We start from the raw sequence: 24,964 nt of genomic DNA on the forward strand, positions 1-24,964 counted from the left end.
TTCCCCTTTCTGCAGACCTATGCCATGCCCCCCTCCCCCCACATCATTCTCCAGCTAATCCTGCTGGCCTCCTCCCACAGCCCCGGCTCTGCCTGCTGGAGAGGAGGGTACGTTGCCAGAGAGGAGGGTACGTTGCATCTAGGTTCTGCTGTTCTTCACCTGCATTTCCTCTGCAGCCACTGGCAGAGGGGAACTGAATGGCAAGGGAGGTGAGAGATCCCAAGGAAAGGGATCCTCCCCACCCCCAGCCCCATCTAGCTTGTGCACTTGGAGCGCCACTCCCCCCCTGCTTGAAGTCGGCGCTTGGCTGGTGGGCAATGGGGAGGAGCAGCCTCCCGGCATGAGCAAACATTCCCTCATTGCAAAGAGCATTGCTTGGCCTCAACCACACTGCTGCATCAGTCCTGGCTGCAGCATGCGTCTCGCTAAACCTATGTCCCTGAGGGGCTTTGGCACCCAAACGACCCATCCCCACACGGGAAGCCTTAAGTCTGATGGCCTTGCAGCCATGGGACAGCAATTATCACTGCCTCTCTGAGCAATATGCTTCCTGGTGCCCTAGCCCGGAGCTCATGGGTCTGGTTCTCTCTTACTCCCTTCCTGTGCTTGGGGCAGGGAAGTAGGAGATGGGGGATGGTGCCTTTAAGCCACCTTTGGTCTTCCCATGTTTCAAGGCTCTTCAGAGCCCTGCCTGGCTTCCAGCATAATTTAGAGCAGTCACAATGCTGCTCTAACTTGCATTCTGCTTCTCAGGGCCCTTCTGTTGGGGCATTCTGGCCACACTGGGGACTGGGAGCAGGGCAGGTGGGGAGCCCGTAACACCAGACAGGAAGCCCCCCTGCACAGCGGTGTTTCCAGAAAGCTACCTGCTGTCAGGCAAGCTTAGCATAAGTGAGAATCAGCCCTCTGCGCTCTCCTGTACATTACTGGTTGCATCTCCCATGCTGTTCTGACAGCTGCAAACGAACCTCCCCCAATACCAGCCTCTGACAAAGTTTCTAAGTCAAGCTTTCGGTCTCAGCGGAAAAAAGAACCTGAACCCCAAATTGGCAGGCAGTCACGGCAGGCAAGATTCTGGGGGGAGAGGCTCCAAGCCCCATCCATTAAACCAATTGGCTGCTGCAGCTGCTAATGCAGACTTGCTTGGAGACGATTGGAGGCTGGCGTTTTTATCCATTTAAACATCTTTAATATTTTACAATGAGAGAAACAGGGATCAATGTCTTGTTTATAGCACCGCATTCATGGGGAATTGCTCCAGGCTTTTGTCCTTTGCAAGCGGATTTCCCGGGAGGAGGGATGTGTAGGAATGGGGTGAATACCCAGCCACGGAGTGGGTGTGTTGAGAGCTCAGCTGCTTTCTCACTGAAATAATAATAATTTGCACTTTGCAGCTCTCACGCTGCGGGACGGGAAAGGACTATTTAGCTTAGACGGGCAATGAATAAGGGATGACATGATAGACAAATATAAAATCATGAATGGTTTAGAGAAGGTCAGTCAGGCACTCTTATTTGCCTTCCCTCCTAACACAAGGACCTGACCAAATTAGAAGGCAAACACGTTGCGAGCTGTTAAAGGCTATTTCCCTGCCTCATGTGTAATTAACCTGTGGAACTCATGGCCAGTGGATGTCAGAGGGAAAGAGGTCAAAAAGGGGTTCGTTGTTTATGGCCTTGATTCAGCCTAGTTTTAAGCATGTGCGTGTCTTGTTGATTTCAATGCAAGTTATTTGCTTACTTGAGTACTGGGAGGAATCGGGGCCTAAATTAATTTTTTAAAAACAGCTACATGCTAAAAATGCATGAAAGATATTAACCCGCTGGGGCTGGGAATAGGAAGAATCTGTCTTCTTTGCAAGAGTTATTGGATGGTTCTGTGTTATGGAGATTATACAGATTCTTCTGAAACATCTGGGGGGAATGTACAGGATTAGGTGGACCTCGTGTCTGATCGGGTCACTTCTTCCTAGTGTCCCATCTTATAAAGTGCACGTGTGAGTAATCTATAGATCTGTGCAGAGTGACTGAAATGCAGCCACCTCTTGCATGCAACCCTGTAGGAATGGGAGGCCTGGGGCAATGATACCCTGGGACAAACACTTTTGCGAGATCATTTGTGTCCCATGTGGAGTCATAATCTCGCTAATTTCCCGCTGGAGTCAGTGCGTGGGGTTATAAGTGCCGAGAGGTTCATAAATCCTCAGCCCGATCGTCTGTATAGATGGGTATGCAGCGTGTCACAGAAGTTCTGTGCCTTTCCACACACAGGTGAACGTCTCGCTATGCAAACAGATCTAGATACTTAGTGACCTGGGTGCATGTGTCACAAGGGAGAACGTCCTGCAGTGCCTAGAGCTGAGCTGAGGGTGTTGCCACCTCCCCAATATGCAAGGAGGCCCAGAGACATGGGGTGCCCTCCCTTGTGCTCCTGCAGCCTCACTTCCTGCGGCGGGACGGAGCGGGGCCAAGTTTGAGGGCTCAAAACTCACCAGTTAGGCCCCTCTCCCACAAATCAGGAGATTGGCTTCCCTTGCAAAAACCATGGTGGGTTTCCGTTCTGCCTGCACAGACTCACTGGAGTTATTGCACACGAGTGGGGACAGAATCTGGCCCACTGCAATGCCAGCTGTAAAGCGGGTGCGTGCTTTAGGGATCGCTGACCTGGCTCTCTTACCGTAGTTCCCGTCAACGCATCAACTAGAATGGATTGTCTCTTACCTGTGGATTCCTGGAGTAGCAGCATCCCAGTGCCCCTCACATGCCACCCAGCTCCCTGCTAACGCCCCTGGGGACCCTACTCGCTACCTCTTGCTATGCTGCCATTCCACTTGTGATCTGTTGCACTGTCTGGCCTTGTCTCCTGCAGCACGTGTGAACATGCGTGGCACACGGCCATGTGTGCATGCAGCGTTCATGCTCTTTGCATGTTTTATACAGGGCCACAGGCGAGCTGATTTATCTGGGGCCCTACATCCGCTTATGAATATCTGCACAACCTTATGCGTGCATGCAGGGCGCGTGTGTGAAATACTGAGCATGTCCCTGGGTCCATCTCCTGTACAGACCCACTGCGCTCTGTTGTGTGACATTAGGAGCATTTTATCTCCTGGGCTTGTGGAATAATGGGGTGTGGCCTGGCAGAAGTACAGTCCTGCAGCCTTAAAATCCAGGCTGCCCTGCAGAGAGAGAGCAAGTGATTTGTCTGTCTCACAGGAGCTCACAGTTGGTGAATAACATTCCCCTGAAAGGTAGAAACTCCACTGCAGGGCATGGGAGATTTTCAGAGGTCAAGGGCTAGATCCTCAGCTGGTGCAAAGGGGCAGAACTCCAGTGGAGTCAGTGAAACCCCTCCTCCCCCCCCCGTTTATACCCAGGGAGAGTGCGGCCCCCCCCATGATTGTATTGCAATGGGGAGGAATCTTCTGGGATGCTTCCTGCATCCCCAGAGTTTAGCTGTGCTGTGCGCACTCGATCGCCTTTCATTCAACTGCTGGTACCCGCCTCGGTTCTGCTCTTCCTTCCTCCAGCGTCGCTCCCTTGGCCCCAGGGGAGTTGCTTCTGATTGACCCCAGGTCGGTGAGCTCAGGGTGTCGGCACTGCAGAGTCACCTTTCCACCCGGGCTTCCCGAGCCGCTCTCACGTGCCGCGGCTTCCACACAAAACACACCAACTAAACGGCTCGTCTGCAACCGCCGGCACCGTTCGTCGCTCGGAGACGCAGCTGGGGCCCAGCGCGTCTCTCGTCTGGATCAATGCCGCCCCGCAACGAGAGACACCCAGCCAGCCTCCTCCCCCTTTCCGAGGTCTCAGGGTGTGAGTGTGCTGGGGGGTGGGGGAGGGAAGGGGGGGGAGTGTGTGGAATTTTATAGCCACCCTGCAGCCAATGGCATTGCGGAGAGGCGAGATGGAGGCGCCGGGCGGATGCTCCATCCGTCAGTGCATCATCACCGGGCACGGGGGAGCCCCTCAGAACCTCCAGCTGACCCTGCCGTGCGAGCCAGCCTCCCGGACTGACGGAGCGCTGAGTTGATCAGAGACACACCGGAGCAACGGGAGTTTGCAGCAGCCAAGCGAGATGGGCCCCGGGCAGGAGCCAGTCGTGCCGGGATTCTGCTGCTAGGAAAGTTTGCCCAGCCAAGTTCGGAAAGTTTGATTTCTTTCTTCCTTCACGCTCGAGGCTTTACCAAGGCGTCAACTGCACCACTCCCCTGCCAGCTCCCATCTCCCCTCTTCCCATCCCCGCGGGGAAAGCCAAAGGAGATTACTCATCCATCTGTCTCCAGCGAGGACTTGGAGATGTGAGGCTGCCGAGGGGCTGGTGGTGGTGGTGGTGGGGAACCACGGGCTCTTTCCTGCTGCACGGCTGCTCCCTGGCCCCTCAGTTCTGGTTCTGGGCGCTGGCAGAGCTGAGCTGGCCCCGGGGGGCGTGAGTCGCATGCCCCTGGTGCTGCGCCGCCCGTCGTGGGACGCTGGCCGGCCATGGGCATCCAGGGGATGGAACTCTGTGCCATGGCCGTGGTCATTATGCTTTTCATCGCCGTCCTCAAACAGTTCGGGATCCTGGAGCCCATGTCCATGGAAGGTAACTACTGACGGTACATTTCCCTGCAGCCTGGATCCACCCCCATCCCGACCCCGGTACCTGGGTCAGTCCAGCTTCCCTTTCCCCCTACTCCTGGAGCCAAGCACCCGTTCCCCTCCTCTGACCCCTTCTAACTCCCGTGCCCTGGGGGTACAGCACTGTCCAGCAACCGACTCCTTCCTAGTGCTGTTCCCCCAGGCGGTGGAGGGGGACGGGGTACAGGATTAGAACAGCCTTTTCCCCAGGGTCTGGGCCATGTTTTTTCAGGGGAAACCGCCTGTCTTTTCCCCAAGCGTCTCCCTGTTCTGTGGCCTCTCCAGGCCAGGCTGGCGGGAGGGAAGGTTTTCACTACAACTGAGAGGGCTGAGGTCCCTAGGTCCGGTGGGACTTCAGGGCAATGTGTGTAGGGGGGTGATAAGGGGAAATTCTACCCTGAGCTGCCCCCTGGCCCCACTAGGAGTCTGTGCGTTTGCCCTGCCGGGGCCGAGCTTCCTTTTCTCCCTGGCTGGCAATGCAGAGCGAGTCTCCTGCAAAGGAGCCCTGCCCCTCGGGTGTGAATTTCCTGCTGACTGAGCTGACCAGGCTCTGAAGGCACATTCAGGGCCCCCTTCGCCCTTGCCCACCCGAAGGAAAGGCCCCAATCTGGAAATGCAGGGGGAAGAGCTGCTACTCTCCACACAGGCGTGAATGCCCCCACCCCCGGTGCACAAATGCTCCTCTCACTGGTGCCCAGTGAGAGCCGCTCCGCGGGGTCAGCAGGGCCAGGAGTTCAACACATCCATACCCTCTCTGACTCCTCCAGGCAGGCAAACTTCCAGGGAAGTCCTATCAAAACCCCACGCATATTTTGGGATGCACAGGGCCAAATTCCCCCTGGGTGCAAGTCCCTCAGGATCACACCTGGGATGAGTGGGAACTTGTTCCTTACCCCAGGAGGAGATGTCACGGACACATGTGATGGCCACCATCTTGGCTGGGGATTGAACCAGGGACTTCCAGAGTGAAAAGCAGGAGTTTGAGCTAAAGAGCAAGGCTCCTTAACTGAGACTATAACAGGCTCATATCCTCTGTGAGTTGGGCATGAGGGGAGGGGAGCCTGTAATGCTCACTCACCAGTGGGTTGCACGTGCGCGTGACTTGTGAATGCTGGTGCACTAGTGACAGGGGAAGCATTCCTCGTGGAGGGTCTCTTGCTGCTTGGCTGGGAGTCCCCACTTCCAAACCCGATCTCCCCCCCCCCGCCAACCCCGGGACGATCCTCTCTGTATTTCCACGTCCGCCCCCTCCGCTGCAAAGTGCAGAGCCAGGCGTCTCAGTAACCACACAGCCATCTCGGCGTCACGTGGCCCCAATGAAATATTAACCAAGGAGTGAAACCTGCTTGTTTGACTCTTAAATCAAGAAACTGGATCCGTCCCCTCAAGGGCACTTCGTCTGCAGCTCCGGCTCTTCCCCCGCCGTCTTCCCTTTGCACCATTTCCATGGCACAAGCCCAGCCTGGGTGGGGAGGAGGAAGAGGAAAGCAGATGCTCACTAACCCCCAAGCTTCTTCGAAAGATACAGCGCCTCGCCCGCCCCCCTCAACCCTCCTCGCCGCACCGGCAGCAGGCAGGACCCTGAGTGCGAGCAGCCCCCTGCTGAGCTGGCAGTTCCCTGAGTCGTTTGTGCCGCTGTAACTCTGACCAATTGTCATGTCCCAGCCATGCTCTGACCTTGCTATAGGGGAATCTCGTGCGGTGGCCCCGGCTCTTTGATTACAGCGATAAGTAGGCTGTAGATCTCGACCTGTACCCGCCAAATAGAACTCCCAGGGCCCGATCCTCAGCTGGTGGAACTGGGGGGAGCCCCACTGACTTCTGACCCATCCATATGGTGGGAAGAAGAGCGAGAGGGTGCTGGAGCAGTGAGTGGTGGCGGTGTTCCCCTCTCCTGCCAGTAGCGGGCATTCTCCCCCAGGTCACGGTGGCGGGGCATTGGTGGAGCAGGGTCAGAGGAAGCCCAGGGAGGGGTGAGCGTGGACATGGAATTTCAGGCTCTCTCTGGAGCGGGATAGTTCCCATTGAAAGAGAATGTGACGTAGGCCCCTGACTCAGCTCTGAGCCCGTCGTGGGACTCTGTTACTGGAGATTGTAGCGTGGCATTATTTATTAATTGCATGCTTAATATTTGCGCTGTTCAGAGGCAGAAAGACCAATCCGCTCAGCTGGGAAACATTAGCTCCCCCCAGAATCTGAGCAGAGGGAATGCAGGTTGCATTAGGTCATTGACTCCCGCATTGAGACTGCTGCTACGTGTGTGTGGCCTTGATTCTGTCCGGGGAGGCTGAATTTGCACAACCATGGCTGTGGCTGATGGGAGACAGGGAGAGTAAATGGGAGAGGTTCAGGTGGGAAGGGACCATTCCGTTGGACCGCGCTAACCAAAGACATAGCGGATGGAAATTGATCCCGGGCGCAATTCCGTGGCAGGCAGTTACCGCAGAGCTGAATTTGGCTCTGAAGGTGTGTGTGTTACCATGCTGCAAAATACCACAGTGCCTTCTGCTGCTAAGGGATATGTCGGAACATCTTGTAGCTGTTCATCCCAGCAGAGTGGTTTGCTGTCCAGTCAGTGCTAAGTATGATGTTTCAAAGGGAACAAGCCCTTCACTGCCTTTCCCCTACAGTATGAGTCACCTGGCACTAAACAGTATTGCAAGCTGTGACGTGTTTGTCACGTTGGCTGGGGACAGTGTTTTAGAGACATAGGATCAGATCCATGGCCCATCCTGTCTGTGACAGTGGCCAGAACCAGACGCCTCATACAATGGAAGGAGAAACCCCGTGGTAAGCTGTGATGATCACCGTGAAGGTTTCCTCCAAATCCTTAAATGTCAGTGATTGGCTTGAAGGTGTTAGGTCCCCTCCAAAACTCCATCCGCACTACCTACTCAAACGGTGGCTATGCTTGTAATGGCTGGCCCCTCTTTGATACTAAATTCTTGGCCTCAACAATAATCCTGTGGCAATGAGTTCCACAGTCTGCTCTGTCTCTGGAGTTGAAATGTGTGTCCCTTTAAAACTGCCTGGAATCCAAACTCCCATTTGCTCCTGTGAACCTGAGCGAGGAGCTCTGGGTTTGTCCCATTGCAAATCGAGCTTTATTCGTGGTAGCCGTGACAGTGATGGAGACAGAAGTAGGACTGAGCTGTGAAATTTTGACCCAGAATTCAACTTCCTCAAAGTCTGGGGTGATTTGGATCTGAGCTTTTGATGTGTACCGGGTCTCTGAGAATGTGACAGGCCCGAAGTACTGAAGCCCCCGATTCAGCAATATACTCAAGGATGTGCTTAAGCTCCACTGAAGCCAATGATCTATGTGTTTACTTGAATCAGGGACTTTATGAATTAATCCTCACTGCACTCTGGGAGGTGGGAAAATATCATATCATTAGCCCCCTGGTACGGAGGTGAAGTGAGCTGGGCAAGGTCTGACCATCGAACAGACCCCAAATCTGCTAGGCCCATAGGAACTGCTCTATTGGATCCATCTAATCCAGTCCAGTTTTTCGGCAAGAAACCTTGCAGTGAATTAATTTGTCCCCTAGGACAGTCTCCTGCTGATCCCTAATTTGTTAGAGATTGGCTTAAATCCTGAAGCATGAGGGTTTATAGCCCATTCAAAACATCTGGTGGCAGTGAGTTCCACAGTCTAATCATGTGCTGTGAGGAAAAAAAATATTTCCTTGTATTGGTTTTGAATTGCACAAGAGTACTGGTTTTGGAAGGTTCTGCATGAGGTGTCTGTGATTACCCATAAGAGTCCGTGTTCCAGTAGCTGATGCAGTCTGATGCATGTTACATCAGTACAGAACGGTTAGAAATAGAAGAAAGCAGGACAGCGTATTATCAGGGTTGATTGGGCTCGACTGGAGGAGCAAGCAATGTGCGGACAGAACAGTCCCCCAGACCCACTGCTGTCACCTAGTGCCCCACTGATAGTAACGTTAGAAAGGCCTCTCTGGATGGATGGATCGCTGTTGTGAGAACCACTGGGACCAGCCAGAGAGGAGAGGAGTGTGCGAAAGCGGGTGACAGCTCTGGTTTGCACGCAGTTATGTTTGAGCGGAAGGAGTTTGTGGTCATGGTACAGGTTGGTGGATGGACAGGAGCAGATACAGAGGCGATGGTAAGAGACCCAGTGAGTTGTTTGCTCTGCCAGTGGGTGCCCCAAAGACCCTGCCTCCCAGGGGGAAAGGAACATGCTCTGGTAGAGAAGCTGAGCGATGCAGCAATGGAACAGATCATTGGCCCAGCTGACCCAGTACCCTGCTTCTGGCTGCGGCCACCATCGGCCGTTTTCCTAAAGCAGTCAGTGTGATCGTGGGGACGCCTGACATCAGCCAGGACCCCCCCCAGGGGTAGGTCATGCTCCAGGCCAGTGTGTAAAGCTGGCTCTGGAGACACGAGGCTCTGCCTCCAACCATACAGCTATAGGCCAGCAGCAGACAGGAGACGCGCCGGTGACGTGCGAGGAATGGTGGCACTGCTCCCTGGGAATGTCCCTCTGACTCCGTGACTCGGCAGCCATGACAGTAGGGCTCCATCCCTTAGCGCTCAAGTTCAGTGGAGGTCATGCTAGCATCATCGGGTGTGCTTGCCCTGCAGCACCCCCTGCTGAATTAGAGTGGGCCTGCACATGCTTCCTGCCTCGGTTTCTCTTCTCAGGAAGCCAATAAGAGCTCCACTTCAGATCCTCTCGGTGTTTGACTCGATAAGACCCTGTCAGCTCTTAAATAGCCAGACGGTGGGGCGGACTGACCATTAGGCAGTATTGCCTTTATGGGGTAAGCTTACCCCATCACACAACTATCATCTGAGCTACCACTGGGAATTGAACTAAGGACCTCTGGAGCTGAAAAACGTGAGCTTCCCCTTGTGCTAAAGGAGTAACTCCCCTAGCTGTTCCCTGTTCTAGTCACATGCTGAGTGGATCAGGCACAAAGGGGGATGTGGAACGCACTGAACTGTGGGCTACTGTGGCAAACCCTGAATTTTTATTACATGGGACATTTGCCTGAATAGAGAATAATTAGCTCTGTAGGGGCCACATAATTAACGACGCCTCTAACTTCCCAGGCACCAGCCAATTGTGGGCGGAGCTAACTGCACGTGCCACTCATGGGATTTTGACCTTTTAGCTACCGGATTGCATCCACGGATCAGGTAATTGGGAATCAAAATCCCCCCATCTGTGCCTGCGCTTAAAGGGAACGGCTGGTCCTATTATTATGTATAGGTTATTTGGTTTACATAAATGCCTAGAAGTTCTGGCCAAGATCAGGGCCCACTGTCCCAGACACTGCACAGACACATAGTAAGAGACAGTTCCTGCCCCATACAGTTTTTACAGTCTAAAGGCTTCATCCAAAGCATGCTGAAGTCTAGCTTTGGATCAGGCCGTAAACGGACGAGACAAAGGGTGAGAGAAAGAACAGACTGTTATCCCCATTTTCCCAAAGGGGAAAAAGGCCCAGAGGAATTAAATGATTTGCCCAAGGTCACAAGGAGAGCCTGTGGTATAGCTAGAAACTGACCCCAGATCTCCTGAGTCCCAGTCCACTGCATGAACTGCAAAACCACCCTCTGTATCAATACTGATTAAAGCGTAATTCAGAGTGATTCTGCTGTGGGTCTGTCCTGCTGGGAGTAGCTGGGATGCTCCGTTTTTATGGCGATCATTTTGGAGCATACTGAATGCACGGGGCCAGATCCTTAGCTGGTGTAAATCAGTGTAGCTCCACTGAAATACCCTCAGGTTTCAGGAAAGAAGAAGGGGGCATGATCTCCATCGAGGCTGCATAGCTGCAGCTCTCATTGACTTCAGTTACCATTGCGGGTACTCAGCACTTCTGCTGACTGGCCGTGCAGACTCCCTCTGGGAGAAGCATGGTGTTCTTTCTGGCTCATGCCTCACCACTGGCAGTAAAAGTCCTGTAAATGGGATTAAATTAACAATCCTGTTGACGATGCATCAGACAGTTTAGGCTCTGGTGCACTGTCCTGTAGCCGGGTTAGCTCTGCAGGGCTAACGGGGATCAAGAGAAGCACAGGCTTAGTTTGTCGTCATTACAGTCAGCAGATGTGTCCTGCGCTCTCATTCATAACTGTGAACCCTGGTGTTAATAACTCCAGAGTTTGGCCCAGCTAGTAGATTGATTGAGTAAGGAGGAGCCATTCTTATACGGGTACTTTTCTGACCATTGCACTAAAGGTTTGTTGTGGTCACTAGAGCTGAGTGAATAACAGATCTTTTGGTTCGCAGGCCGTTTGGGGGAAAAAATCGAAAAAAGTCAATCGTTTGGGGTTCAACTGGAAACCTTTTTTTCCCTAAATTTTTGGCACCTCGAAAAGTCAGAAAAAAATTGATTTCAAGTGAAGTGACACGTTTCGTTTTGACAAAATTGCAACATTTTATTTTGAGTGCGACTGTTTGACGGGGATTTGGAGTGGGTTTGTGAATAAAACGGAAGGAAGCTTGGAACCGAAAATAGAAACGTTTTATTTCGAAAATGTTGGAATTAAACATTTTGATTTTTGTCAGATTTTTGGGCGTGGGGACAGAGAGACGAGATGTCCCATTTTTAAAGGGACAGTCCCATTTTGGGGGACTTTTTCTTGTATAGGCGCCTGTTATCCCTGTCCCGTTTTTTCACAGTTGCTATCTGGTCACCCTAGGTGGGGAGAGGTTTTGAGGAAAACAATTTGGCGTAACTGACGCATATTCATGAAATGTTTCAGTGTCTCTGAATCTGCATTTTTGCCACACTCACAAAAAGCTTCAGCCACTTGGTTCGAATCACTCTTAGCTGCAAAGGACATTCTGGGCTTAGGGGCTTGTTCCTCCGCTGGTGTAAATCAACGTAGCAGCCCTTGAAATAGGATTCACACAGTGGATTTCACTCAGTATGACTGACTCCAAATTATTTAGTGTACTGTGCAATTAACATGGTGTCTGGCATCTCAGGAGATGAGTCACTTGGGACAGCATCATCTCCAGGGAATCCCCAAGCTGATTTCCAAGGTTCTCCTGGAGCACCCCAGGCCTGAGTTGCATGCAGAAGCAAATCTCGGCCAGTAGTCACCCTGAAACCTTTGTTTGGTTAATGCACGCTTGCAAACAGGCAATGCTTTCAGAACCGGGCTGACAGGCAGCCTCGGCTGACCCCTCCTCAGGAGATGCAATGAATATGGATCGAGGAGGTGCAGTACCTCCAGCTATTCAACCTAACTCGAACCTTTCCCCTGAGTTTGCAACCGAGCGGGCTTGCGCAGATTCTTGTCTCTGATGCAGCCGCTTGTGCTCATTAACCGAATGACCTCTTGATTTGTTCCTGCCCCCTGCTCCGGCACACACCAATGAAAGCGACTGGCGGATTAACCAGTACATTTAGGGAGAGCTCCTCATCTGGAGTACATTGGCATTGACCTCACTGGAAGTTTGCCAGTTTATACCAGCTGAAAATCTGGACCTTTCAGGCAAAGAGCTCGGGAGTTGTTGTGCGTTACTGTGACAGTCCAGAGGCCATGCACCTTCACCTGTGGTGTGTTAATACTAATTAATAATAACTTAGCAGCTTTCATCCACAGCCCTCGAAATCCTGGCTGTTCTCCTGGCCCACTGGAAAATACACAGCAGAATGATCTAACTCCCTCTGCGTCTTTATATTGTGTTCAGTGGGCGTCGGATCTGTCCCCGTATCCGCCTGTCCATTCCTAGCAGCTCTCCTGTCTTGTGTTCAGAGAAGGGCTCAAACCTCAGCTCCAAAGACACTTGGACTTCAGGCTGTTGGGAATTCAGTCTAAATTTTGCAACCTTGTTAAGACTGTAGCTCCAAGAGACCCCAGTCAGCGGAGAGGCACCATTTTGCTGGGAGTTGTACAAACGTACTTCCAGCGCCTCTGTTGAAATGCATTGCCCAGCCCTGCTGGGTTTGTCCAGGCACCTAGCAGGGTTCGCTCCTGAGATCTAGTCTGCAGTGTCTGAATCCAGCGGTATCTCTTCATTTCCGTGGCCTGATCTCTGTGACTATTGTTCGAGCCATCTTTGGTCACCTGTCTCAGACGTGCCGCGTACAGAGATCTCCATTGACCCATTCCCTTCTGCCCAGATCCTCAGACTTGAGTGGAGCTATGCTAATTTACACCAGTGGAGGAATTGGGCCCACGTTTCCAATGATTTCCATCCTCCTATTCTGTTCTTTTTGTCTGTCTCTCCACCGCTGCGTCCTGTACTGTGCAGTATCTCCAGCTATTCAAATGCATCTATTCCCATGCCTCCCTGTTTTGTACTGACCATTGATCTGGGGTTATATGTTCATGTGTCTTATACTGCTTGGCTGAAGTTCACCTCGGTTCAATGGGTCAGGCCAAAGCCTTTCAGCAACAGGCTAGATTCAGCCCTGCTGTAAGGACACACAACTCCATTGACTTCAATGCACTGGTTTGCAGCAGGCCTAAATTTGACCCAGTACATCCAGCTTGTATCATCCTCATCTCCTGTCATTTTCTCCTTATCCATGTACCCAGCAGTGCCTGCCTTCCTGCCCCTTCCCCAGGTCTCTGTCTATTGTGTGGTACCCGGTCTCTCACCGGCTGCTGCAGATGATTGACGTGGTCAGCCGAATCGTTATCTAGATGGAGTGTATAGTCTGATATTGTTAGCTGCATTTGCCTGCTGTGTGTCCAGTTCCCAGGCAAAGTTGAATTAACTTAATCTTTCGGGGCTGGGGGGAAGGCAGATAGCCTCACGAAGTTTGCACAGATCTTCAGGGCTGTTTTTTTTTTAATGTTTGTGAACTGCAGGCACTTCCAAGAGCCCTTAACCCTTCACAGAGGTTTGCTGCTGACACAATTGAGGCTCTGGCTTTGGGGGTTGCGAAGCGGTTCCAGCCTCTGTTAGTTTCTCATGAGCCAGTCTCCCTGCTCACAGGGCTGTACCATGCTCTGCTGCACTACATACGTGGGAGGGATCCCTCCCCTTTTAGAAAGGGGATATGGAATTAAAGGCTGGCTGGAATCCCAGTGGAAAGTCCTTGCAACTCGAGCTGCTGAGTCTGGTGCCCTGTCTGCACTGAGGAAGTTCACTCTGGTACCAGGCCACGTCTCTGAATGGGGAATGAATCCCTCACTTAGCACCTGACCCAAAACCCATAGAAGTCAATGGGCATCTTTCCATTCACCTCAATGGGTTTTGGGTCATGCCCAACTGCAGCCCTGGTGGTATCGTAATCCCTGAGTCTACCTCTCGCTCTGCCAGCTGTTCTCAGCCTTGGGCCATGGGCAACTCTCTTATGGTGCAGAATCCTCAACCGTTATCGGCTGATGAAGAAGGGAACTAGTACAAGGTGTTACAGCCACTGTCCCACCGGGAGGGTGGACTGAGATAGACCCACCCACCCAACGTGAGAACAAATCAACCTCAGCAACAGAAAACAAACAATGTAAAAAATCAAAACCAAACTCCCTACCCCAAACACAGACTGCCCCCCCCAAAAAAGGGAGAAATGCCAGAGACTCTGTGTAGTCTGCTAGGGACTGCACTGTTGCTACTGATTTTACATGGAAGGGGCTCAGATACTACGTGATGAGTGGCAGGATAAGATGGATGGATGGATGGATGGATGGATGGATGGATGGATGGATGGCGAGAGATAGAGGCGTGTGTATGGGGATGGATGGCGAGATGGATGGATAGAGAGGTGCGTATGGGGATGGATGGCGAGATGGAAGGATAGATGTGTCTGAGGATGAATGGATAGATAGGTGTGTATGGGGATGGATGAATGGATAGGTGGCTGTGTATGAGGGTGGATGGAGGGAGATAGAAGGGTGTGTATGGGGGTGGGTGGAGAGATGGATAGATAGATGTGTCTCAGAATGAATGGATAGAGGGGTGTGTATGGGGATGGATGGATGAATGGATAGATAGAGCACATTGTTCTGGAATGTATATTAAAAATGAGAAAGAAGGCATCATTGTTTCTCATTTTCAACATGTTGGTGGCTGAAGAAGAGCAGAGTTTGTGGTTGGGCCAGGAGCACCTCTGTGCTGAGCTCCAGGCAGGGTGCAGATCTGTATTTAGAGTAACGAAGCTGGGGGTTGGTGGTTAGAAATGATGGAAGGGGGTTGTGAGGAGCTGATGGAGTTGCTGGATAGAATGGGGGTTGATACAATGTCAGTTACACTTATGAAACCATAACTGTGCATTTCCAGACTCTCATGCATCTTGTTTATTGAAGGTTAATGTTAACTTAGAATTTCTCAGGTTTCAAATGTTTGAGAAAAGTCTTGTTTTTCCATTCAGAAAATGATAGCAATTTGTAATCATAACTTCATCTGAACAAGATTATTTGTCTGGAATTTCCTTATTTTTTGAAAATAAAGCTATAGGGGAAAAGCCACCGGTGCTGGGTGGGAGTACTTATTCTCCACCAAGTAAGTAAATTATATTATATTCTAGATGATAGCTATGTTCATTAACATACAATGGTCTGCTGGACAGAACTGCATCAAAGTTTCTCCAGCCTTCTTAATGCCATCCAGGCCAGCCAGTTCAGCTCCAGACTAAGAGGTCAGCAAACTGCCCTGGCAGACTTCTAAAAGTCCTTCAACCCAGCTAGGTCAGCGGCAGACTTAAAGATATCCGTATGCTAGCCCTATAGCCTCCTCAATGTCTTTGAACCAGGTTGCTTCTGCAAAGGACTTTAAGGAGTTCTGAGGGTTCTTTTATGTTGAGCAAGCATGTGGCAATTTAGCAAATTATTCTGTGGTTTGGGGTTTTTTGCTGCAAACTCCCCCCACCCCATTCTTTTCCAGAAATGGTGAAATTTCATTCTTCCAGATTTCCAGGAGATTCTCTGTGCTTTCTGTTTTCCAAACATGCTGTAACCCTTCCATAAGTCACCAAGCCCAGTGCTCTTTTACGGGCAGGACAGGCCTCCAAACAAGAGTTTTGGAAAGGATGTAAATGTGACGGGTTTGGTCACAGAAACCCCCTTGGGACTGTCACCTGACATGCTGAATTTACCTCTGAGCCCTTTTTCCCTGCCAGCTTCAGACTCCAGAACCCTGCCTTGTTGAGCCAGACACGCTAGCCTGCTGCAACCCAGACCCAGGTCTGATCCACGCACCCAAAGCTGCAGACTTTAACCAAAAACTGCTCAGTAGGTTACCTATCTCCAGCACCCAGACACCCAGTTCCCAATGGGATCCAAACCCCAAATAAATCTGTTTTACTCAGTATAAAGTTTATACAGGTTAAACTCATAAATTGTCCGCCCTCTCTAACACTGATAGAGAGATACGCACAGCTGTTTGCTCCCCCAGGTATTAATCTCTTACTCTGAGTTAATTAATAAACAAAAGTGATTTTATTAAGTATAAAAAATAGGATTTAAGTGGTTTCAAGTAATAACAGACAGAACAAAGTAAGTTACCAGGCAAAATAAAACAAAACACACAAGTCTAAGCCTAATACCTTAAGAAACTGATTACAGGTAAAATCTCACCCTCAGAGATGTTCCAATAAGCTTATTTCACAGACTAGACTCCTTCCTAGTCTGGGCCCAATCTTTTTCTCTGGTACAGTCCTTGTTAGTTCCAGCAGACATCTTAGGTGAAGCGCAGGGGTGTTCTCATGACTGGAACCCCCCTTGTCCTGCTCCACCCCCTTTTATAGCTTTGGCACAAGGCAGGAATCTTTTGTCTCTCTGGGTCCCCACCCCTCCTTCTAAGTGGAAAAGTACCATATTTAAGATGGATTCCAGTATCATGTGACATGGTCACATGTCACTGTAAGACCTCATTCTTCATTACCCATGGGCTGGCCCACACACACACAGGAAGGCTTGCAGGTAAATAAACCATTTACAACCAATTGTCCTAGTCAATGGGAGCCATCAAGATTCTAAGCCACCATTAATCGCCCACACTTTGCATAATTACAATAGGACCTCAGAGTTATACTTCATATTTCTAGCTTCAGATACAAGAATGATACATGCATACAAATAGCATGAACACACTCAGTAGATTATAAGCATTGTAATTATACCTTACAAGAGACCTTTTGCATAAAGCATATCCTAGTTACATTATATTCACACTTATAAGCATATTTCCATAAAACATTATGGAGCACAATGTCACAGTCAACTCCTTTCAGTCCTGATTATTTACAAAGAATGTACAAAGTTCTGTTCCCCTGAGCACAGCAGAAATGAAACTGGAGATAGTTTCCTTGCGCACAGTTCCAAGCCTCTTTCAGCCAGCACTCTGCCCAAAAGCTCCCTCTCTAGAGCCACGTTCCCAGTGCTTCTCCAGGCTTTGTCCTTAGCTCTCTGCTCCGTCTTTGTGGTCTGTTTTCTCCTTGTCCCTCTGTCTCACAAACACACACCCCTCTGCTCAAAAACAATACCCAGCAAGGCCCCTTCACCCATGTAGTTTAAGGTCCTGAGCACTCTCCCATGTGCCTATGTTTTGGGTGCAGGCTGCTATTGTTTCAACCACCTGGTTCCACAAAGAAGCTCAGGCCCAGATCCTCAAGGAAATCAGAGTTAGGTGCCTAAGTACTAGGGTGACCATATTTTCCAAAAGGGAAAATGGGACACCACCTGAAGCTACCCCAGGGCTCCCCGCTGCCCCCGCCCCACGGGGCTGGCGTTGCCCCCCTGCAAGTTCTTCTGTGCCCTGCTAGGGTTCGCACCCCACTTTTTTGGCAAAACTGGGCATTGGTCCCATTTGCTCTTGCCAGCTGATGATCAATGGGCAAAAGCAAAGGGGACAAATGCCCAGTTTTGCCAAAAAAGTGAGGATGGCAGGGACAGGGCTTAAAAAAGGGAATGTCCCAGCCAAAATGGTAGGCATGATCATCCTGCTAAGTACCTACATCTGGGCCTTAATGGTGTCTTGCAACTATCGTAAGTGAAGCATGGCAGTTATGCTCCCTCCAGTTTCAATGAGGTTTAATCCAACCCATAACAACCTACTGGGGGGTCTGGAAGTGACTTTCCTTTGGGGCAAGTTGTCCCATCACTGTCTTCTGCTGCAGTTCTTGCACCTTCCTCCGGAGCAGCTGGTGCTGGCCTCTGTCAAAGACTGGGTACTGGGCCCGATCCTTGGTTCTGATTCAGTCTGGCAGGTCCTGTGTGTGCTAGAAATTTCATGGTTCTTGTCCCTGGGATACGGAGCTGGGGCCAGGGCAGTTCTGTGCGAAGGACTGAACTAATCTTTCATCCTGTTAAGTTTTACCGGGAGGTGAAAGGCATCGGGGAATATGAGCCCGGCAGAGCATTTAGGATTGGTCGCAGCTGTGCCTTGAACATAATGTTACCCAAGTGCCTTATCTGATTTCGGGGCCCTGCGAGTTGTTCACAGTCCCAAGCCTGCCTTTCCAGCCAACACTCTGTGCCCAAAAAGCTTTTTCTCTTAGCTTTATCTCAGGGCCACATTACGGTGCTCTCAGGCTGTGCCTGCTTCCCTGTCTCCCTCCAGGTTTGTTTCCACTACTACGGTGCGTAGATAAGCCGGCATCACCCCCCTAGTATAGACACATCCTGCAGCGACAGAAAGGGTTTTTCCATCACTGCAGAAAAACCACCTTCCCGAGCAATGGTAGCTAGGTTTATGAAGCATTCTTCCATCTGCACCAGGGGTTAGGTCAGTGTCACTACAGGGCTCAGGGGCATGGATTTTTCGAGGATGGTCTGCTCCTTTAAGGACCAGGGGCCTGGGACCAACCAGTCCTGTTCAATTATCAGTCCCAGCTGTAAAGGGCTCAGGTGAGAGAAGAAGCTGCAGGAGGGAGGGTGGCACCTGTGACTGGCCCTGGAGCAGAGAGAAGTGCCAAGAGGCCCTTGCAGCCTGTGTTGATCAGGGGAATAGCTTTGTTTTGCTTTGTAATTTTTCTATTTGAATTAATAAATGGTGCCCTGAAGGAAGGGACTGCAGGAGGCTTTGTCATGGTGTTGAATTCTTCCTGGGCTATTAAGACCGGCTAGCAGCCCTATGCAGACCAACCTGGGTGCGTACCCCTCACCTACGGGGTGCTTCTCTGGAGCCCCCTGCTCCCCTGGACTGGAGGGTCTACGACTCCTGTGCACAGTGGGTCTGTGTGTTGTTGTCCTTTGGCCTGAGTGGTGAGTCAGTATCTGGGGCTTTGCTAGGCTGTTTCCATTAGGAGGAGAAATTGGTGATGGGAGTCAGGCATTTCTTTGGTGCAAGCCTGCTTATTTCAAAGAACGTGCACAAAGTCCTGTTTCCCGGAACGCAGTAGAAGCAAACAACAGCAGGCAGGTTCCTTGCTCACAGTTTCCAAGCCTGCTGTTCCAGCCAGCACTCTGCCCAGAAGAAGCTCTCTCTCACTTGACTTCCTCCCAGGGCCTTGCTGCCAGTGCACCTCTTACTTTCTGCTGGCTTCCTCTGGTCCCTTACATGCATATGCACACAGATCTGCAACCAAATCAATGTCCCAGCTAAACAAATGGGTATTTAATTGCTCCCTCATTTAGCCTGAATGAAAGATGGATAGCATGCAGCTTCAGCGAGGTCTGGGATTGCCCATAGATCTAATCATCATCATCATCATCATAATTAATAAATAATACTTAGATCAAACACCTGATTGCTGGCAACCAATAACCCTCTCCAGCACAACAATATTCCTTATTCCCCGCTGTGCTGGGGTTGGATTTTGGGAGTTTGTGTCTCCCTTCCTGCTCGCTCACAGAGTTTGTCTTGTGTCATTCCAGACACCAGCGACAGCGACCTTGAACTTTCATCTGTCCGGCACCAGCCAGAAGGGCTAGACCAGCTGCAAGAGCTGACCAAATTCACCAAGAAGGAGCTGCAGTCGTTGTACAGGGGCTTCAAGAACGTGAGTGTCTGTTGGGTCCTTCCCCCAGCCCAGTGATCCCCGAGAACAGCTGTGCCTTGTGGCCTCTGTTGGGCTGCATCTGCTGTCCGTATGAGACTGGAAACCGCACCCTGGAGAGGTGGGAGCTGGCTGAGATACAGCCTCGGGGGCTCAGGAAATTCATCCCGGTGCCGAGCGTGCTCACAAGGCCGAGGCACCATTTAAGTCCTACTGAAGCTTGGAGGGCGAGATGTTAACGGGTCTGATAGGAGATGGAGTGGTTTTGGCCTGCGCCTTGTTCATCCCCCGCTCACTGAATTTGGGAGCGGGGCGTTGGGTGAAGGGGATTCCTAGTGCGAAGTGCGAACACTCGGGGTACGCTGACCCTGCTTTGGGGCGTGATTACAGCCCAGGTAGATATCCTCCCGCTAGCTTAGAGCGAGGAGCACAAGCACAGGCAGCTACATGGGCTCACCCTGCCTGCTCCCTGGCTGTGCCCTTGGGCAGCCACCCCCTGTCCTGCTGTGGCTTCCCTGCTGTCGTTACGCCACTCGATCAAAGCTGCCGCGGGAGCGTCTGCCCGTGTTGCCGTCACAGCTCTGCCTGCGGCGTAGGCTGGGGGACGCAGGCTGAGAGCGGAGTGGATGGCGGGGAGGGAGGAGGATGTATTACAGACCCGAGCCACCGAGCATGAGTGTGCTTGGCCGGGGGTTCTGTTCCTTCTCGATAGGTTTTTCTACCTCGCTCATCACCGTTGTTCCTGAGCGCCTTGCAGCCGTGCGTTAAGCAATGCGCCGAGACATCTGTCACCACGGGGACGGGGTGGGCGTATCGCCGGGGAGAGGCGGTGCACTGGCATGAGAGGGGGCCAGGAATACCAAGGTGCATGGGGTCAGGGTTCAAGGAGGGAGCATAAGAGCACAGAAAAATATAAGGAAGTATTTCTTCACACAACGCACAGTCAACCTGTGGAACTCCCTGCCAGAGGATGTTGTGAAGGCCAAGACCATAACAGGGTTCAAAAAAGAACTAGATAAGTTGATGGAGGATAGGTCCATCAATGGCTATTAGCCAGGATGGGCAGGGATGGTGTCCCTGGCCTCTGTTTGCCAGAAGCTGGGAATGGGTGATGGGGATGGATCACTTGATGTTACCTGTTCTGTTCATTCCCTCTGGGGCACCTGCCACTGGCCACTGTTGGAAGACAGGATACTGGGCTAGACGGACCTTTGGTCTGACCCAGTAGGGCCTTTCTTATGTTCTTATGCCCTAGGAGGACGGATGTCCTGGGTGCATTGCAGGGCAGATGCTTGTTGCATGGCAGAGCCATGGGGCGAGAGGAGAGTCCTGGGTCCGGCCGGTCCGGCTACATCTAGGTGCCTGATCTGTGGGGAGGGTGATGGTCAGACCAATTGGGGGCTAACCTCCTGGCGATGACTTCCCTCCGTAGGAATGCCCCAGTGGCCTGGTAGACGAAGACACCTTCAAGCTGATCTATGCTCAGTTCTTCCCTCAGGGAGGTGAGTTTGGCACCAGTTCCCCCCCCCCCCGAGACCTTCCCAGAGCAGGGAAAGGGTTAAATTATCTAGCGAGGCACCAGGAGCCCAGAGCCTTTATCCCAGGCCTGTCCCAACGTTGCTGATGTCCCACTGCGAGGAGAAGACTCTTGTCTGCAAAGTTCCCAAGTCCTTCCGCTGAGGCTGGGCCCCAGGCTCCTTTGCCGGCAAATATCCACAGCAGGAGCCAGCTGAGTACTGCGCCTAGCCCCACACCTGGCCTGAGCAGGGGATAAAGCAGCCAGGGGGTGATAAAGGCACTGGTGTTTTGCAGTATCTAGAAACCTGTCATGCTAGACGCGGTACCCTTGGATAATGCAGAGCTGGTCCCCACCCCGAATAGCTGTAGCTTTACATGTCATTTCCCGTTGCTAGCTAAATAATTATCCTAGAAACCTGCCTACGTCCACGCTGGGATCGGAGGACGTGAGCTCCCCGGTCACCCTCACTGTGCTGTGAGATTGCTCTTATCCGCTGGGGTTTCCATACGGGCAGCAGCGAAGATGCAGGACAGTCCAATGGTTAGGGCCTGTGAGAGACTTGGGTGCAATTCCTTGCTCTGCCACAGACTTCTTGTGTGACCTTGGGCCTGTCTGTGCCTCGGTTTCCCCTCTGTGCAATGGGAAGAACTGGCCTCACAGGGGCATGAGGGTAAATGTGTTTAAAGAGTGTGAGGTGCTCAGATAAGTCCCATCGATAATGGCGGGGATGGGGAGGAAAGTGCCAATGTTTTCACTGGGTCTCTCTTGTTTCTCCTCTCCCAGATGCCAGCATGTACGCCCACTTCCTGTTCAATGCCTTTGATGTGGACCGGAACGGAGCCATCTGCTTTGAGGTAAGATCCCAGCTCCCCTTTTCAAAGGGCCAGGTGTTTTTTAAACGGTATTTAGGAACCTAATGAATCAGCCCACGTCCGCAAAGGTATTTAGGCGCCTAACTCCCCTTGGGAGTTTGGAAAAGGTTCCCCGTTTTGGTTGGTTATTATTTGTAGTGCAGTAGTGTCCTCAGGGTCTGATCCGGGTGTTAGGTGCAGATCCCTGCCTTGGAGAGTTTGTAATCGGAGACTGCCAGCTCCAAGTGACGGTTCAAATCGGAGGGAATGGGAGTTAAAAATGGCCCAAGGGAGAGAAAAATCCGGCCCACTCATTCTTGGCTCCCTGTCCTAAAGCGTTGTGTGGTGGCTGCTGCACACTGTGAAACAGCAGCTGCGTTCAACCCCAGAGGTGGCTGCATTTCAGTGCTGAGGGGAGTGACTCACACATATACGAAAAGTGCCAACGCACCTTTAACAAGCAATCAGGGCCTCAGTGTTACATCTTGTCCAGAGAGGGCCCCACCACTGGAAGTGCTGTGTCCCGTAGCACTATGGAGGCATTGGTTCAAGAACATAAGCCCCTCCTGAGTCACCAGCATCTGTCCTGCCACCCTCGATCTCCCATCCAAGTACAGTAGAACCTCAGAGCTACGAACACCTGGAGAATGGAGGTTGTTCGGAGCTCGGAAATGTTCGTAACGCTAAACAAAACGTTCTTTCAAAAGTTTGCAGCCGAACATTGACTGAACGCAGCTGTGAAACGTCACTGTGCAGAATCAAAATTCTGCTCTCGCTTTATTATTTTCCTAGTTTACGTTTAACACAGAACTGTACTGTATTTCCTGGGTTCTTTGGCCTCTGCAACTGCCCGGTTGCGTACTTCTGGTTCCCAATGAGGTGGGCGGCTGACAGGTCAGCTCGTAACTCTGGTGTTTGTAACTCTGAGGTTCTACTGTACTGCTTTCGGGGCATGCCTGCTTAGCGTGAGATATAGCCTGCCAGCTCAGCTATCTATCTGAGCAGAGAGCACTAAACATGCTCCGGGTAATACGTCAGACGGGATTTTTATTGTGGGGCAGAAAGACTCTATAACCAGATTAGGCCCTGTTTTGTTAGCTGTTCAAAATTAGCAGATCATAAGATCAAAAAGCCTTGGGCTGTTTTTTCTTATTTGGTTCATACATACATACACTCAATGTATATATATTGTCCAAACAGTTAGTAACATTTCCAAAGAACTGTGGGATTGTTTTAAATAAAGACGATATATAAATGTAAGATCACACTCATGTGAGTGTGTGTGTGTCTATATAAAATCATTCTTTTATTTAGTAAATGGATGTAACACAAATCTCTCAGCCAGCCAGCCACCAAAATGCCTTTTATTTCATTTCCAACTTGGGAGGGGGCAGTTAACGATTTTCATTTGGTTATTTGTGCTCCGTGCGTTGAGCAGTAAGGAACCAAAGAGGGTTTTTTTGTATTATTATTGTCAGTGAGGGGCACTCGGGCTCAGGTGGGTAGCGAGGTGACTAAAAATAGACCCGGCAAAGAACAGAAACAGGATCGATAGGAAAAATACCAGGAGAGTTTCATGGTCGATAACATTTCCGCTTCACCTTTTGAAAGGTCACGAGCCACCCCCTTTTAAAGAGCAAGTCCCAGGCACCAGCTACAAAACGGTTGTTTTCCTTGGGGCGTTGGTTGGAGGGTGGTGGTGGGGGTTGCTTGCTATATGTTTGCAGTTGTCCATGTGCTGGGTTGTTTGCCTGTCCTGCTAAGTCTCTGCTTCGGTCTCTGTTCCAGGATTTTGTCGTCGGCCTCTCCATCTTGCTCCGTGGGACCGTGCACGAAAAGTTAAACTGGGCTTTTAACCTCTATGATATTAACAAGGACGGCTACATCACCAAGGAGGTACCTGCAGCTGGGCTGAGGGGAATGTGGCTGCGGGTATGCATGAGGTTTGGAAGGAGACCAGCTGGCGGTAGTGGCTGGCTGAGTTTTGCCAAGTGTGAGACCTGAGGTCTCACCACCTCCACATCCACCTCCATGGCTTTGACAAGGCGACAGCCTCTTTCCAAGTGCCCATAAAACCCCAAGTTTGCCCCTCTTCCCCTAGATCAGTGCGTGAGCCCTTGTGAAGCCCATAGGGCTAGATTTCAGAGTAACAGCCGTGTTAGTCTGTATTCGCAAAAAAGAAAAAGAGTACTTGTGGCACCTTAGAGACTAACCAATTTATTTGAGCATGAGCTTTCGTGAGCTACAGCATCTGATGAAGTGAGCTGTAGCTCACGAAAGCTTATGCTCAAATAAATTGGTTAGTCTCTAAGGTGCCACAAGTACTCCTTTTCATAGGGCTAGAATAACAGCTGAAATCATCAGGCCAGGCCGTGACCATATGTCTGAGGCTGGGAGAGAACAATGAGCAAATGTGGCTTTCTTTGGTGGTGCACCGTATGGCTACCTGACATGGACCTGGTTTACTCATTAAACCTGCAATGCTTCTCACGTCCTGTGGGTCACATCCTTCCCCACTGAAATCAATGACTAAACTCACGTTGACGTCACTGGGTCCACGACTTGGTCCTATGCGACAAGTTTGCCGAGTCAGCAGAATTCCGTAGGTTCCCGTGCTGGCTATTCCTGCTGTGAGCCTCTGGAAGCCACCTCCTCTACACCCTACTGGCCTGGCTTCCCCACACTAGCGAGGAGCACTGGTTTGCTTTGGTGCTGCTGGTCGAGGCATCTGGAGCCTACTGCCTGCCCTAGCATGGTCTGTGTCGATGCTCCACTCCCTTGTGGTTTGTTTACCAAAGTGAGGTTCACATCATGCACTGAGTCAGTTTATGGAAGTATTTGGTCCCTGGCTATGATCTCTGGTACCATATTAGGGGCCACATTTGAAACACTGAAAGATCACTACCAAAATTCTGCCCCCTGGTCATGCATTCAACTGCCATATGTGAGGACAGGTTTGAGGCAATGACACCTATGACACCACACAGCGCAACAAAGCAGGAGACAGTCCCTCATCTAGACACAGCTCCCCACTCTTCAGGTTTGTACGAGTCTTAGATGGCAAAGCCTCAACTGGCTGCATCTCCAGAGGCTTCAGCA

At 51.2% G+C, this 24,964-nt stretch overlaps 1 protein-coding gene across 4 annotated transcripts in view; it reads left to right on the forward strand.

Annotated features, from left to right (window-relative positions):
* Positions 1 to 24,964, forward strand: part of KCNIP3 (potassium voltage-gated channel interacting protein 3) — an 81,171-nt gene that overhangs the window by 50,558 nt on the left and 5,649 nt on the right. For all 4 annotated transcript variants that reach the window (XM_075123502.1, XM_048829622.2, XM_048829619.2 and 1 more), the window contains 4 exons: positions 19,374 to 19,498; positions 20,928 to 20,997; positions 21,798 to 21,868; positions 23,654 to 23,761. In XM_075123502.1, the coding sequence (XP_074979603.1) occupies positions 19,374 to 19,498; positions 20,928 to 20,997; positions 21,798 to 21,868; positions 23,654 to 23,761 (374 nt within the window). The remainder of the gene's footprint in view (positions 1 to 19,373; positions 19,499 to 20,927; positions 20,998 to 21,797; positions 21,869 to 23,653; positions 23,762 to 24,964) is intronic.

Source organism: Caretta caretta, chromosome 26, assembly GCF_965140235.1.
Source record: "Caretta caretta isolate rCarCar2 chromosome 26, rCarCar1.hap1, whole genome shotgun sequence".
NCBI lineage: Eukaryota > Metazoa > Chordata > Testudines > Cheloniidae > Caretta > Caretta caretta.